General features: G+C 38.0%; 2 protein-coding genes across 3 annotated transcripts in view; one reads left to right on the top strand and one right to left on the bottom strand.

Moving 5' to 3' along the window:
- Nucleotides 1-699, top strand: part of cenpp (centromere protein P) — a 47,396-nt gene extending 46,697 nt beyond the window's left edge. For both annotated transcript variants that reach the window (XM_079593317.1, XM_079593318.1), the window contains exons 8-9: nucleotides 118-209; nucleotides 560-699. In XM_079593317.1, the coding sequence (XP_079449443.1) occupies nucleotides 118-209; nucleotides 560-678 (211 nt within the window). In that variant the 3' untranslated portion in view covers nucleotides 679-699. The remainder of the gene's footprint in view (nucleotides 1-117; nucleotides 210-559) is intronic.
- A 9-nt stretch (nucleotides 700-708) lies between these two features.
- ippk (inositol 1,3,4,5,6-pentakisphosphate 2-kinase) lies at nucleotides 709-12,435 on the bottom strand. Its single transcript, XM_079593313.1, has 13 exons — nucleotides 12,173-12,435; nucleotides 9,962-10,021; nucleotides 8,328-8,423; nucleotides 8,156-8,222; nucleotides 7,622-7,743; nucleotides 6,956-7,045; nucleotides 6,540-6,598; nucleotides 6,052-6,124; nucleotides 4,609-4,888; nucleotides 4,216-4,351; nucleotides 3,666-3,768; nucleotides 3,344-3,423; nucleotides 709-3,260 (listed from the first exon to the last, which is right to left on the bottom strand). The coding sequence occupies exons 1-13, from the start codon at nucleotides 12,428-12,430 to the stop codon at nucleotides 3,056-3,058; spliced, it is 1,629 nt and encodes a 542-aa protein (XP_079449439.1). The 5' UTR covers nucleotides 12,431-12,435; the 3' UTR covers nucleotides 709-3,055.
- Between the last annotated feature and the right edge of the window lie 2,049 nt (nucleotides 12,436-14,484).

Here is a 14,484-nt window from a genome sequence, read left to right as displayed (position 1 = left end):
GCGGCACATGTGGCATCAAGCGACTACAAGGTTCATGTACATTTATATGGTTACCATGACTGATATCTCCAGATTACATGCTTGAAATATGGTAAATAATGGCTTTATGTTTTTCAGGATCTCCATGACCATATTCTGGAAGATTGATGTGTCTAAGGAAGGAGTGGTAAAACCAACACTTGAGCTCTTGCTGAAAATGCCAGATCAGGGTAAGACGAGTGAAATATAGATTAAGGGACAATTTTGTGTCAGGGTTGACTATCTGAATTGATACTATTCTGCTTAAACAGATTAAAAGTCCTCACTGGGCATATTTACTAGTCTAAAACTAGCCATTTTGATTACCAAGATGTCTCCAATAAGCTTTTTTAACTTGCATTTTTGGAATAAAAAAGAAAATTCTCATGGACAACGGTCAAATAAATATTTCTGCAGTTGTTATACAAAATTATTTGACTACTATATGGTGCAGTGGATCAGAATCAACCATGTTCTTATTTTATACTTGTACAATTCATAATTCCTATAAAAATGTTTTATTTTGTTTTCATCTGAACAGCTCGAGAGTTGGACACCAAAAAAGTGATGGAAAACGGCTCGGATTACTTTCAGAGCCTGCTGCGGATTCTCGGGGTGGAAGCGTCAATTGAGGCCTTGATAAGAACCGTGTGTTTGTGAGAAGTCATAAAACAAGCCAACATTCCTGTAATCAGAACTTCATATCTAATCATTTTATTTGATATAAACACCTGTACAATCACCCGTTAGGTACTACATATTGATGCCATCTGTAAGTGTCAATCATTTTTACTCATGATATGCCCACACTGTATGGAAATATACATCATTAGACAAGAGCTAGAAAAATAAATAATTTTAAATACAAAATGTCTGACAGCAAAATCCACTTTGTATTTTCAAATAGTTAAATTTTAACATTAGATTCCATCACAGAAACTGTGATATTCCTTTCTCTTCTTGCTTATTAACAGAATTAATGTCCATTCCTACCTACATAGTGATTACAGATCTTTATTTCATTAGAATAACGCAATATCATCACCTCAGACTCATATCTCTGGTTCATTGGTTCATAAGAGGGAAGATGGTGTTAAAACTAAGGCAAAAACAGCAATGTCTGGTGTGAAGAAACTGCACTTAATCATACATCATAACACATTAAAACTGAGCAACATGACAGTCAAACAAATGCCATTGGTTGGACAACGAAAGTGTGTTCGCTCACAGGTAAGGCGTATAATACTTCTCTTGACACCAGTTCACATTAAGACAAAAGGGAGTGTCAACACAGTTTGGCAATGTTGAATGTTCATCCATGTAAAACTCAAAACACTATTCACCTGATGAGAACTGCATTGGTGGCTTTGAGTTGATCAAGCCGACGCAGTCAACATCACAGTAAAAGAGGTAAACGGAAGCATGAGTATCAGTCACACCACAGTATTTTGTAACAGTAATATTTCCCATGACAAGAAAATGGCAACCTTGAGGTGCCATCTTTAGTGTTGAAGTCGCACAGTAAAATTTGCATAAACCGTCATTGATTTTTCGGTAAAAGGCGCTAAACTTGCACACAATGTTAAATCAACACTGCCATTTCTGTGGCACAATATACTGCTATTCTGAAAAACTGCTGGATCAACTCCTGTATAGTGCTAACAATAACTGCCATGCTGTCCATCTCTGGCCGACTTATGAAATTCGTCTTGCTCTGCAAACAATTACAGCCAATAAAACTCAAGCCAAACGTAGTTATAGTAGCGTTTAAGCTGTTGGGAATTCATTCCTGTAGTTGTTTTCAAAACAGATGACTAAGTGTATTAATGTCGAACTTAGCAGTTGTAGATGGACAGGCACAGTTGATTTTGCTTTTTTACAGCAGTTTTTCTCGGGAGGGGGGGGGGAAGAAAAATGGCGTTTGAGATGACAGACTAGCTTTAAAGAAGTAGTTTATCCAAAAAAGAAAATTCAATCATCATTTACACACCTTCATGTCGGTATATTCAGGTTTTTTCACATATTTGAAGGTCCAATAAAAAGCACCATAAATGTAGTCCATACAACTTAAATTTTAAGTGTGTTCTTCACTCAAAACTGAAGTAGTTATTCACGGATGATCTTGCGTTCATTCACTTACTACTACATGCTCAACACCCAGCAGCGTTTTGTCCAATTCGGACAAAATGCCTGGTTAGAATGAACTGCCGAGCTACATAAAAATGATTCAGCCATTTTGATTAGATTAGCAATTACATGAGGGTGAGTAAACAATGGCTAAATGTTTATGTAGTGCAAACTATTCTTTAATAAGACACTTCGATTTGTATATGGCGGTAGACGGTTATGCCAGGCAAGCGTGCGTTATAAAAATACACTTTCATTAGAGAGTAATATCATTAGACTTATCTTCAAATTCATAAAATCTAATTATGGATAGTGACAGTGTTAGCGCAACCTCATTCGCTAGCATGCAACAGGTCTGTGCTTGTCAGTATAACTTCTGCTACTGTAGCTCGCCGTGGGTCAGTGGTTTCAGGAGCTCTAGGGATGTAGTCTTGCTAAAAACTCAAGAACTTGTCTGCTTTTGAACTCCAAACTGCCTGTACAGCGACTGCTGACACGGCCAAGTTGATGCATGGTAAAACGTTCATTAGGGAAAATCGCTGTAAGCCACTTTTTGGCACTTGGAAACCACAGTAGCGCTGCTGCGTGAGAGAAACACCCAACAGCACTGCACAAAAACACACACGCACACACAACCTCCTTGTCCTCCTTTTTATAGCCAATGACTGACTCGTTCAGGTATTCTGTGCTTTAGGAGACCAGCCCCAGTGAGAACATCACCCTCTAAAAATAAAAACAAAAGGTCGTCCCAGCAACAGCCCACAGATGCCGCCTTCGCTGCCAACTTCACGTCGCAGAACATGCTGGGAGGGCAAACAGCTAGACAGACTAGCAAACAAAAATAACAAAACTATATCACTATTTCAATTTCACTTCTACGCATTTCCCAAGCAGCACTTGTGGAGGTGTCTCATACAGCATGGAAGAGCAGCGTGCACTCCTGCCTTTCCTTATATAGGCTGGAGGGGGGCGGAGCTTGCGTGCTCCGCAGGTAGTAGTTGACGATTTTGGTGTCCAGCTTGTACTGGTGAGGGATGCCTTCGTACGGTTTGGGGTCCAGATCCAGGATGGAAACGGAATACGTAAAACGAGGCTTCTCCAAATTCAACTGGTGTCTGTAAACGCAAAGCAAATGGAAGGTAAAATGGCCGCAAACGTCGAGGTGAATCTTTAATTAAAAAAGTGAAAACAAACTTACTCCTCGTCTTCTTCGCAAGGTGCAAACGTGATCATGATTGAGCAGTCTTTGGCGGTCATTGCAACTCTATACTGGTGAACCTGGAAAGATGCAAGGAGAAATTAAAATCTGTATTGTACCTCAGAATGAATCTCACTTTGAATTTTGTCCTAAAATATTATTTACAATACTATTCGTTTTATATACAAATATACCTGTATTTTAATTCAATACCAAAAAATCTTTTTTTTTTAAATGCCCAATTTTGTGGGAAAATACAACCTGTGAATTTCTTATGAGATTCACACCTAAACTTGGAAGCATCACATGTTCACAGTCTTACCTTCCCAACAGCATATTCTACAGAGCCGTCATCCTCAGTGGGACAGTTTTTAACTGTGTCCATGAAACTCTCATTATAAGGCCCATCTATCTGCAGTCGGTTTCTGTGGATATAAACAAGTGTTGATGAGATGTTTAAGTGCTTTTAAGCATGTTTATTCATAAAGATGATGTGGCTTTGCATGGAATTCACCAATGACCACACTGCACAGGACCACCATGTGGCCACAGTGCCTCATTACTAGATAAAGTACCACATCCACACAGTCTTTTGCACCACCTAGTGTTTTCAATATGTCTTCCAGGAGACCGCAATAAGACTTAAAATTGTTTGAAAATAAAGTATATTAATACTTCTATTAGTGAAACTTATATACTAACATTTTTACATAAAATGATGCCAGTACAGGTGAACACTGCACAGATAAGGTATGGCCTTAAATATCCGCCCAATAGAAACTTTGCTCAGCAAGAACAAACCGTTGTTGCACTGGAATATTGATCTGATAGATCAGTAACGAAGCACTCAATATCCCAGCTTAAACATTCACCTTTCTTTCGGGAACTCCTCTAGATACTGCTCTACACGTTTGTACAGAGGGTAGATTCCTTCGATATCCAGGTTATCCAGCATCTGCACTTGGAGGATTTTTGAAAGGACGCTGTCTTTAGGGAGGCCATGGTTACCTGTGAAGATATGAAAATGAGCTCAACATGTACTCCTGGACTTGCATAACAGATTTACGATTACCGTCATGTATATATGCAGCAATAATCCGCCCCTTAATGTGTCTTTTAAAATGCACAATACGTTTCGTTCCAGTTATATTGTGACTCAACAGTAAAGTGATTTCTATTGGAACTAATATAACAATATTTTGGCCAAACAAACCATCATTTGCCCGTCCAAATATTCATTAGTTAGCAGTTGGTAAAGGCCTCACCGTTGCGGAGCAGGTCTCTTGGGAAGGGACTGGCTTCACAGTGCGGCCTGCTTTCGGACAGGTGCATCTTCCTGGGCTCCCCCGAGCGATTCGAGTCCCCGCCGCTGAGCAGGGAGGAGCAGATCACCTGAATGAACTCGTTGAGGACGGCTTTGCCAGGCTGGTGGCCGTTATAAAGGCCGTTACTATGGGGGAAATAAGGCCAAAGGTGCTGAATGAGATCATTCAAGTCGGGTTGCTGCTTGGCGTCGTCTTTACAGCTAAATATCAACTCTCCGCCCTGAAAAAAAGATAGGAGAAACAATTCATTAAAGCAACTTTTCTTTAATAACAGTTTCTAATGAATCAAACCAATATACAATCAGTAGCTATATTTAATGATATTCTTTCTTTCTTTCTTTTTAACCACGCTTAAATTCTAAACCAGCTGGTTTGCTGGTCTTAGGTGGTTTAAGCTAGTCACACATCCGGACCTATATATGATTATCAGCAAGCTTAATCTAAAACAACTTGTCTCTCAGCCAAATCTGGTTAAGACCAGTAAACCAGTTTAAGCTGTTTTTAGAAGTATCGGTACTACTTCCAAGTTCCACCATAACTTAAGATTTACTCAGTAATTAAAACTGAGACCTACTGCAAATCAGTATGCATGACATCATCGCTGACTGTTACTTTTCGAATGCTGAACATTCTATAAATGGAATGCTGAACATTCTATAAAATGGAAGTCGAAGAAAAGTTTTAAAACTTAGACTTCGGCCCCAAACACCAGACGCTGCGTTTTTTATGTTGCTAGGCAACCACCGAAACAGCTGCCCTGTCAGTCAAGTAACCGTCAAATCAGCCTTTTATAAATTTGATTTAGTTTCTGTTAACAATGTGGTAGTTACGCTCCGTGAAGTCGTTAGCTCCTGGTAACCCGCGAGAGCACCACAAGTTTATCCTCCATCATCGCACTCTCCAGGCGTTCAAAGCAACTGTATCTTTCATCACTACAACAGAAGGCCCGCCTCTCCATTCATTCGATTGGACAGTGGAAAAAAAACGTGATGACGTCGGGCGCTTTTTCCGCTCGGAGTTGATTTTTTTTTTTTTAACTGCAAAAACACGACGTGCAGCAGGCGGTAAAACGCGAGGCGCATAAACAGCTCGCAGAACGCTCACTGCCTTAGGAAAACATTTGAAAAAATCTACTTCATATTGTCGGAAGTTTTTGTCTAATGAAATTTCTTGGAAAGATATTTTTGCAGTGTTTCACCAGCAGAACAATCCAAAAACAAATTAAATAACAATTTAACCCACCGAAGAGATTCCCGTTAAAAATCAAAAATGGCACTGATGTGAATAAGGTCTATAGACAGCAGGCTGAAATTAGCTACAAAAAGTTTGTTTGGAGACGTTAAACGGTTCGAGAATTAATCAATTACGGAAGTTTATATTTACCTTAAAGATTTTCAAGTTGTTTTGTGGTTCCTCTAACAGATTCTTCAATGCAACGTACATTCGCTGTTTGCTCCTGGAATACAAGTTATTCAATAACATTCAGGTTAGTAAAATAAGACACATTTTTTCAAACAATGAAGGAAAGAGTAGGGAGAAAAAAAATGATTTGCCATGACAAGAATTAACATGTTAAGGGATTATATGGATTGTCACATCTGATTCTAAACCTTCTGTTTTCCTTAGCGTCAAGTAGCATTATAAAGGCTTCATGCATGATAGGTTATAGGACTGGTTTCACAGTGGAAAGGTGAGTCACAAAAAAAAAAGGTGGTTTCTCAGTGGAAAATTCTGTTTTAACAAAGGTCAGTTGGCTTGGTGAATCTCTTTGCCACAGTCAGTTAGATTTGTTAACAATGCTGGCTAAAGGTCGTACCATCAGCGAAAGATATAAATCCAGCTCTGATTTCCTGACTGAAGCGGTGACTCACCCTGAAAAGAGATCCAGGGGGCAATATCTGCTCAATCGCTTCCACTTCCCATTGGCTAACTGTAAGAGAATAATGTTAGGAATTTTACTGTAATCTTTGCTAACAGTTTCCATCAAGTACACCAACTTCAGTGACAGTCACTTGATACACTCTCCAGTTTCCGTGTTGCCTCTACTTTGGGACTGAAACTGATTTTTGTACATCTTCTGCGGCCAAACCCCCAAAGGACTGATTGTATGATAGCGCACAGCACAAACAGACAGCAGGATGTTTACACTACACTGAACCATCCTCTTTTTCTTTTCTTTATTTTGTTAAAGCAGAAGTTCACGTTTAGAAATCTGGCTTCACTTTAATGAACCATGACTTACTTTCGTAACGACGAGGCCTTTGTAAGATTCTTAATTAGTACTTACCTTGTAATGCTGATGCATGCAGAATCTGCAAACTTTGCGTTTGCATTCCTTAGTTATGTGTCTTGAAAAGGGTAGAAATCCACATTTTGGCTAGAGGGGAAAAAGGTAAAATATGTAGTTATATCTCTGCATCTCGATGAAGTTACACAATGAAGTTTTGTAATCAAGCTTAATGCGCAGAAGGTTTTGTTGTTTTTCTGAACACACAAACAAGCCTTTCAGATCGGATTGACGCCACCTTCCCCTGCTTGTTTGACTGACCATGTGATTAAATTCCACACAAATAGTTTCAATGAGTCATTCAGCTACTGTGGTTTACTTCCCCAGGAACGGGCGTTTATAATAAACTGACCCCTAAAAAAATAGTTCTTGTTTTATTTGTAATTCGAAGCTTTCAATTTAAAACAGAGCGTCTCCACCCTAATGGCATGAAGATATAGAAAACCCCATCAACAACTGTCAGCAAGTTCAATGACCGGACGCGATAAGACATGCGTCACTAAATCAACACATTAAAGGCGAGGTTTTTGGCACACTTTTACGTCTCGAAATGCGGGTATAAAAATGATACCAGTGTCATTTTGAGTGCAAATCCCCCCTTGAAGTAAACACAAACATAACGGTAGTGACGTGTTGTGGCTATGCCCAGCTGAAAGTGGAGCTCACCTTGATTTCGACGCATATCGGAGGTCTGTGGTCTCTGAGGTGGTGGAGGGGGAGTTGGGTCAGGTTAGGAAGGCATAAACCACACCCGCTGAATGTGTCCATGACCTTGTCACAGCGCAGTTCTGCATGAAGGAAAGATCACAACACTGTTACGCAACATCAAATCCAGTCTACAAAAGTGACTGCATCTCGCATGCATAATGTTTGCAATGAAGAACAAACTAAATTTTTTAGTGGGTGAAACTCCGGAAAACATACAAGTTGTTTGAACCAAAAGTTTGAAAATTATGCTTATTTTAGGACATTGTCCACATTGCAATTAAGCATATTTTTCTCTAAATTGTCATTACCGTAATGTACCAAAATGTTTTACTTTGAAGTATAGTGTAATGCCCAATAATCTCGAAGGATTTTGCCATTAAAATACAACAAATACTAACATAAAGTACGAATACTACACTGTTGGTTTTAGTGGGGCATTACAGCAACGACATTTTTGTGGAAATGTGATAAGAATGTGTTCTGGATGCGTACCAGGTCGTTCTTGTTGGACCTTCAGCGACAGCTGTCTCACAAAGTCCAGCGGTAGTTTGACAACCTCCTGTAAACAATCAAACCATTATTTTCATCTTATTCGCTAGGTCACGGCTTATGTTAACGCAACATGATGTATTAATGTACACAAACTTCTTGAACTGTAACTTACTCCACTGTGAATGTATTTCTCCCCCAACAAAGGCTTCATGACATATTTACTATAATCCACAATGTTGAGGATGTGTCGAAAAGCTTGTTCTGCGGTCTGTTAGGAAAGAAGGACAAATGAGCTGATACTACACTGTATGACATGCAAACGTTGCAGATGCCCTTTGAACCAAAAGAGACACTTTACGTACAATGCAGTACAGTACATGAAAAAAACACACAACTATTGTAAACTCAAATGTGACTATTTACAAGTTTTACAAACAATTTATCATCACATTTATATTGTACGAAAAGGCAATACTACGATGGCCGAGAGAGCTCAACGTACTGCAACTGAATGAGTATTTGCAGCACATTTCTGTATTTGGTTGAGTTGTGAGTATTCGCAGTGTGTTTCTGTATTTGGTTGCGTTGTGAGTATTCACAGTGTTTCTATATTCGGTTGCGTTGTGAGTATTCAGTGTTTTTCTATATTTGGTTGCGTTGTGAGTATTCAGTGTGTTTCTGTATTTGGTTGAGTTGTGAGTATAAGTAGTGTGTTTCTATATTTGGTTGCGTTGTGAGTATTCGCAGTGTGTTTCTGTATTTGGTTGAGTTGTGAGTATTTGCAGTGTGTTTCTATATTTGGTTGAGTTGTGAGTATACGTAGTGTGTTTCTATATTTGGTTGCGTTGTGAGTATTCATAGTGTGTTTCTGTATTTGGTTGCGTTGTGAGTATTCGCAGTGTGTTTCTGTATTTGGTTGAGTTGTGAGTATTTGCAGTGTGTTTCTATATTTGGTTGAGTTGTGAGTATACGTAGTGTGTTTCTATATTTGGTTGCGTTGTGAGTATTCGCAGTGTGTTTCTGTATTTGGTTGAGTTGTGAGTATTTGCAGTGTGTTTCTATATTTGGTTGAGTTGTGAGTATTTGCAGTGTGTTTCTATATTTGGTTGAGTTGTGAGTATACGTAGTGTGTTTCTATATTTGGTTGCGTTGTGAGTATTCATAGTGTGTTTCTGTATTTGGTTGTGTTGTGAGTATTTTCAGTGTGTTTCTGTATTTGGTTGAGTTGTGAGTATTTGCAGTGTGTTTCTATATTTGGTTGAGTTGTGAGTATTTGCAGTGTGTTTCTATATTTGGTTGAGTTGTGAGTATACGTAGTGTGTTTCTATATTTGGTTGCGTTGTGAGTATTCATAGTGTGTTTCTGTATTTGGTTGTGTTGTGAGTATTTTCAGTGTGTTTCTGTATTTGGTTGAGTTGTGAGTATTCAGCGTGTTTCTGTATTTGGTTGCGTTGTGAGTATACGTAGTGTGTTTCTATATTTGGTTGCGTTGTGAGTATTCACAGTGTGTTTCTGTATTTGGTTGAGTTGTGAGTATACGTAGTGTGTTTCTGTATTTGGTTGCGTTGTGAATATTCAGTGTGTTTCTGTATTTGGTTGAGTTGGCATTTCTGTATTCGATTGCGTTGTGAGTATTTGCAGCACGTGTTGTCAAACTGATGACAATGTTTTCTTCATTTGCTGGTGTTTTTACTATTGGCATGTGTTTCAATGCATCGAGCTCTCTCAGCCACCATACTATTCTGCTTTATGGTGCATGTTTGGGAAGTACTATTGTTTAGTAATATCAATTTGGGGAAGTGTTACCTGTCGTGTATGTGCGGAGTCTTCAGAGGGAAACTTTAACAGACGGAGAACTCGACAGTGCTGTAGGAGAAGTAACGTGTTTGAAAACAAATTTTGCATTCAACTCATTTCACACAGACTTTGACCACTGTAAGTATCCTAGTGAACAAACGGTCTTATTAGGTTGAAAAAAACAAGGGAATCCTATGAAACAGGTTTGCCTGTGAGTGACTGTGCTTGTGTAAACAACAAATACTCCATCCACTCATTACGTTTTTGCACTTGTACATAAAGGTCCACAAAGTCAAAGATGACATCATCGCATTGACGATAAACTAACTCACTGGCTGGAGGTTTGTTTTATGGACTGATGTAACTGATGGCCACTTAAACGCAAATGCAGTTTCTAAACACACTTGCTCAACAACGTTACAAAACCTACTTCTGCCTCACAAAATGTCAGACTTAAAAAGCTAATGTTCATGAAGAAATTATGTATAACTCACTTCAAAATTAAAAGAAAAATACATTTTAGTCAAATTTTCATAACAGTAGAGTACAATTTCTTAAATTGTCATCAACGTAATAAAAAACTATATTCTCATAACTGTAATACAATGAAAATAATCCTATCCAGACACAATCCTTTTTTGGAATAATGAGTATTATTAAAATGAGTATGAATCAAAATCTCATTACAGCAATGATAATTTCTTCTATTCTAATGAGAATTTTTGATTGTATTTAATTGTCATGAAATTAATGTCATAAGAACATATTCATGAACCAAGCCATTGTCAGAAATTTACCCCAAAAAGTTGTTTAAACCACACATCTTATTTCAATGTGCCACTGAGATGCCTTAAAAATCTTAATAATCTCACTCAACCTTTCAGACAAGATGATGCGGTTTATCTCCTATTCCAAGAATTTAAAACCGGCCAGCTAACGTGACAAAAAACCCACAAGAGTGTGTGGGAACATGAAAGAATGTCTGTAAACAGCAAATAGATATGGACAAGCCCTTGCAGGACTCCAGGAGTACTTGGAAATCTGCATCAAAGCGTCACCCGTTTTCTCCACACCCAGTTTGACATGATTGCAATACATATTGGCCAATGTTGTATCGGGCTGCTGCCTTTGATTGGATACACACTCTTGTGTTGTAATCTGTAATACAAATCCAACCAGTGTATGACTCCCGAAGGTTTGATCCAGTGTTTTTTTCCTTTATTTATCGTATGAGACGCACAAATGAGCTGGAAAATCAGGCAAAGGTTAAGCTGTTCCCGTTTTACAGGAACATATCCTTGATCTTAACAAAACAGGGCCTTGATATTGCAATCCTGGTGCAAAAAGGAGTCAACTACATGCTGAATGGAACTGATAAACGAATCTTTTACATAGTTTCCATAACTTTTTCATTAGTCATATTAAGACAAATCTCAAATGCAGTTGATTTTATTCATTTCAATCCGTTGTCCAAATAAAGAGGGTTCTGGTTGTTACATGCAATAACCCAAGTAGCCTAATATCTTACTTAAAACAATATAACATTGCTGAAAATTCATGTGGCGAGATCTTTTTAATCTTTAAATGTACTTTGGCCAATGCCTAAACACATAAAAGTGATCAACATCAACGTTCCCACCCATCCTAATCAATATTCATACCCATCATCCTGGTTTAAAATCGGTCTAGACCCTCATTATCTTTCACTTTAAACTGTTAAAGGTTTCCTATCTGAACTTTGAATCATGAATGGGGGAAATATTAATTGCATATTATCTCATCTCAAATACTTCCCATTTAAGAGCCATGCCAGATGCACAAAAGCACCCTCACACTACAAGATCACCACTGGCCATTCCTTCAACCGGCCACAGCATTATGTGTCCTACATTAAATGTGCCACTGTATTGGGTTTAATAAACTTTATATCCCATAAAGTGGGTGTGTCATGGATAACACATTGTGTCACATGTTATACATTCACTTTATCAATGAATCCTGATTTAGCCTGCTAGGTGGCTTTAGCTTTAAACCCCTGACAAGACCCCTTTAAGATAAAGAAAGAGTTAATTTCCGTCTAATGGTGGTGTAAAAGTGGTAAACTTAAAGTCTAGGTCCTTTCCAGACAGTTTGACTTGATCTTCCATTGACTGAATAAGAATTGATCGAGTTTTTATGAATCTTGGCTAAGCTAAAAGCTAGTAACTATTGAACACCAACCTGCAAGTGAGACACGACCAGGCTTTTGTTCCCCTCCCCGTGATATTTCCAGTCGTTTTCGTCCATTTTATCCAGTTCCATAACCCAGAATAACCGTAAACTGATGGAGTTTTGGCGCAGATGTGATACTCTGGGCGAGATGATCGGGGTCAGGCGCAAAACTTCTGGTGGATCCGCGTCTGACACACCGACGGGTGTAGCGCTACTACCGCTTTCGTGAGGACACGCCTCCTCTGCGCTCTCATTGGCCAGACGCATAGGTTGAGGGTTTTTCATTGGCCAAAAGTGTTTGACATTGTTATATGCATGCGCTGATTGGATGCTAAAAATGACAATCAAATGTTCGCCCGCTTCTGAATGCAATTTATGGACTGTCTATAAAATGATGTAATGAACGCATGACTTTTTTCTTTCCCTTTTCTGTTTGAAACAGAAAAACAAGAGAAAAATAACACAAAAAAAATACCTAATTGATAAAAAAAAAAAAAAAAAAAAAAAAAAAACTAAAACAATGATATGAGACACTTTTGAAGGTTGAGGTTTGTGTATTCATACCATTAAAACATTTTAAAATAATTAACCAGTCACTAACTGTTACTTATTTATTTACACATTCTTTTAAATTTAAGCCAACTTTGAAAATACTTGATGGCCTAATGAATGAAATTTTGGAATGTATCTTGTAAATATTAAAAATAAAGTTAACTCAGAAAATATTATCAATATTGCTGCCATTTTCTTATTTTGTGACTTACTTCAAGATTATTCTCGAAATGTAGCCTCAGGTAACTTTGTTCAGAATTCTTTTCATTATTTTTTCCAAAGTTTTTCCAACTTTGCTTTTAAGATGGCTTCTATTACATTTAAATGTATTGAATGTCAGTTGTTTAATTAGCTATTTCCAACAGGCAATTGCCAAATAAACAAATATAAGTTTAGGATGAGTAAATCATTACATCAATATGATAAGAAGAAAGGATTAGTTTATAGTTACATGCAGGGGCGTAGTAGGACGCTAGGGACGTGTCCCTACCAATATCCAGTGACATTTGTCCCTAGCAATAGTTTCTAAATTTAAAAAAAAAATTATATATTTAATATAACCACTGTTGTACGGTTGGGTCTTGTGATTTTTATGTATTAGGCTACTTATTTTATTTAACCAGGAAACATCTCATTTAGATTAAAATCTCTTAAAGAGCGTTAAGATTTTTCTGAGAAAAATGGCCAATTACACACACGGTTAATAGATCTGAGTCCCTCCTGTTCAACACACATCGACATCGCTACTGGTTGGCTTTGTGATTTTTCTTTCTAACTTGGGAGAAGCTGTAGCTACATTTGGTTGGCAAAACTCATCCGAAGGAAACCTAGATGTGGTAAGCGAGGGAGAAATCAACATTTGCTCAAGAATACGGGCAAATCGCGTCAAATATTGATTTGGGGACAGCCGTTTTTACAATATACTGTATGACAAACGCGGGATAAGTGGCACGCATAACCGTTTGTGTGTGTGTGAGAGAGAGAGAGAGAGAGAGAGAGAGAGAGAGAGAGAGAGAGAGAGAGAGAGAGAGAGAGAGAGAGAGAGAGAGAGAGAGAGAGAGAGGGTGTGTGTGTTTGTGTGCAACTCTACATTATAGGGACAAAATGTCCCCACAAAGATGCAATATCCGAAATCCTTGGGGATTTTGTTGTTGTTGGGGAAACCAGCTTATAAATCAGACTGATGTTTTTTGAAAATGTAAAAATGCAGAAAGTTTTTTGTGATAGGTAAGATAGTCTAGGGGGGTAGAATACTACAGTTTGTACAGTATAAAGATCAAATCATCCCAGTCTCATCAGCTGGACTGAAAGAAGTTTCAGCGCTCTGAGGACACTGAAAACATGGCTCAGAGCAATGGTCACAAGTGACACTTGACAGTATTGCTGTGTGCCATGTCCAACAGGACATACTGAACAGTATTGATGTTAAACAAATATGCCAAGAGTTAATTTCTGTTAAAGGGATAGTTCACATAGTTAAAATTTTTAATTCTGTCATTATTACTCACTCTCAAGTTGTTTCAAACCAGTTTATTTTGTCTGCTGAACACAAAATAAGATATTTTGAAGAATGTCAGTAACCAAACAGTTGATGACTTCCATAGACTTTTTTCCCATAGCTATGGAAGTCAATATGGTTAATCAATATATGGTTATGAACATTCTTCAAAATATCATCTGTTGTGTTCAGCAGAAGAAAGAAATTCATACAGGATTGAAAGGTGAGGTTTGGTGAAAGGTTTGAGGGTGAGTAAATGATTTTCATTTTT

The sequence above is a fragment of the Phoxinus phoxinus genome, assembly GCF_949152265.1.
Source record: "Phoxinus phoxinus genome assembly, chromosome: 20".
NCBI classification, from domain to species: domain Eukaryota; kingdom Metazoa; phylum Chordata; class Actinopteri; order Cypriniformes; family Leuciscidae; genus Phoxinus; species Phoxinus phoxinus.
The sequence above is the reverse complement of the archived record's forward strand: the minus strand, read 5'-3'. Positions and strand labels throughout refer to the sequence as shown.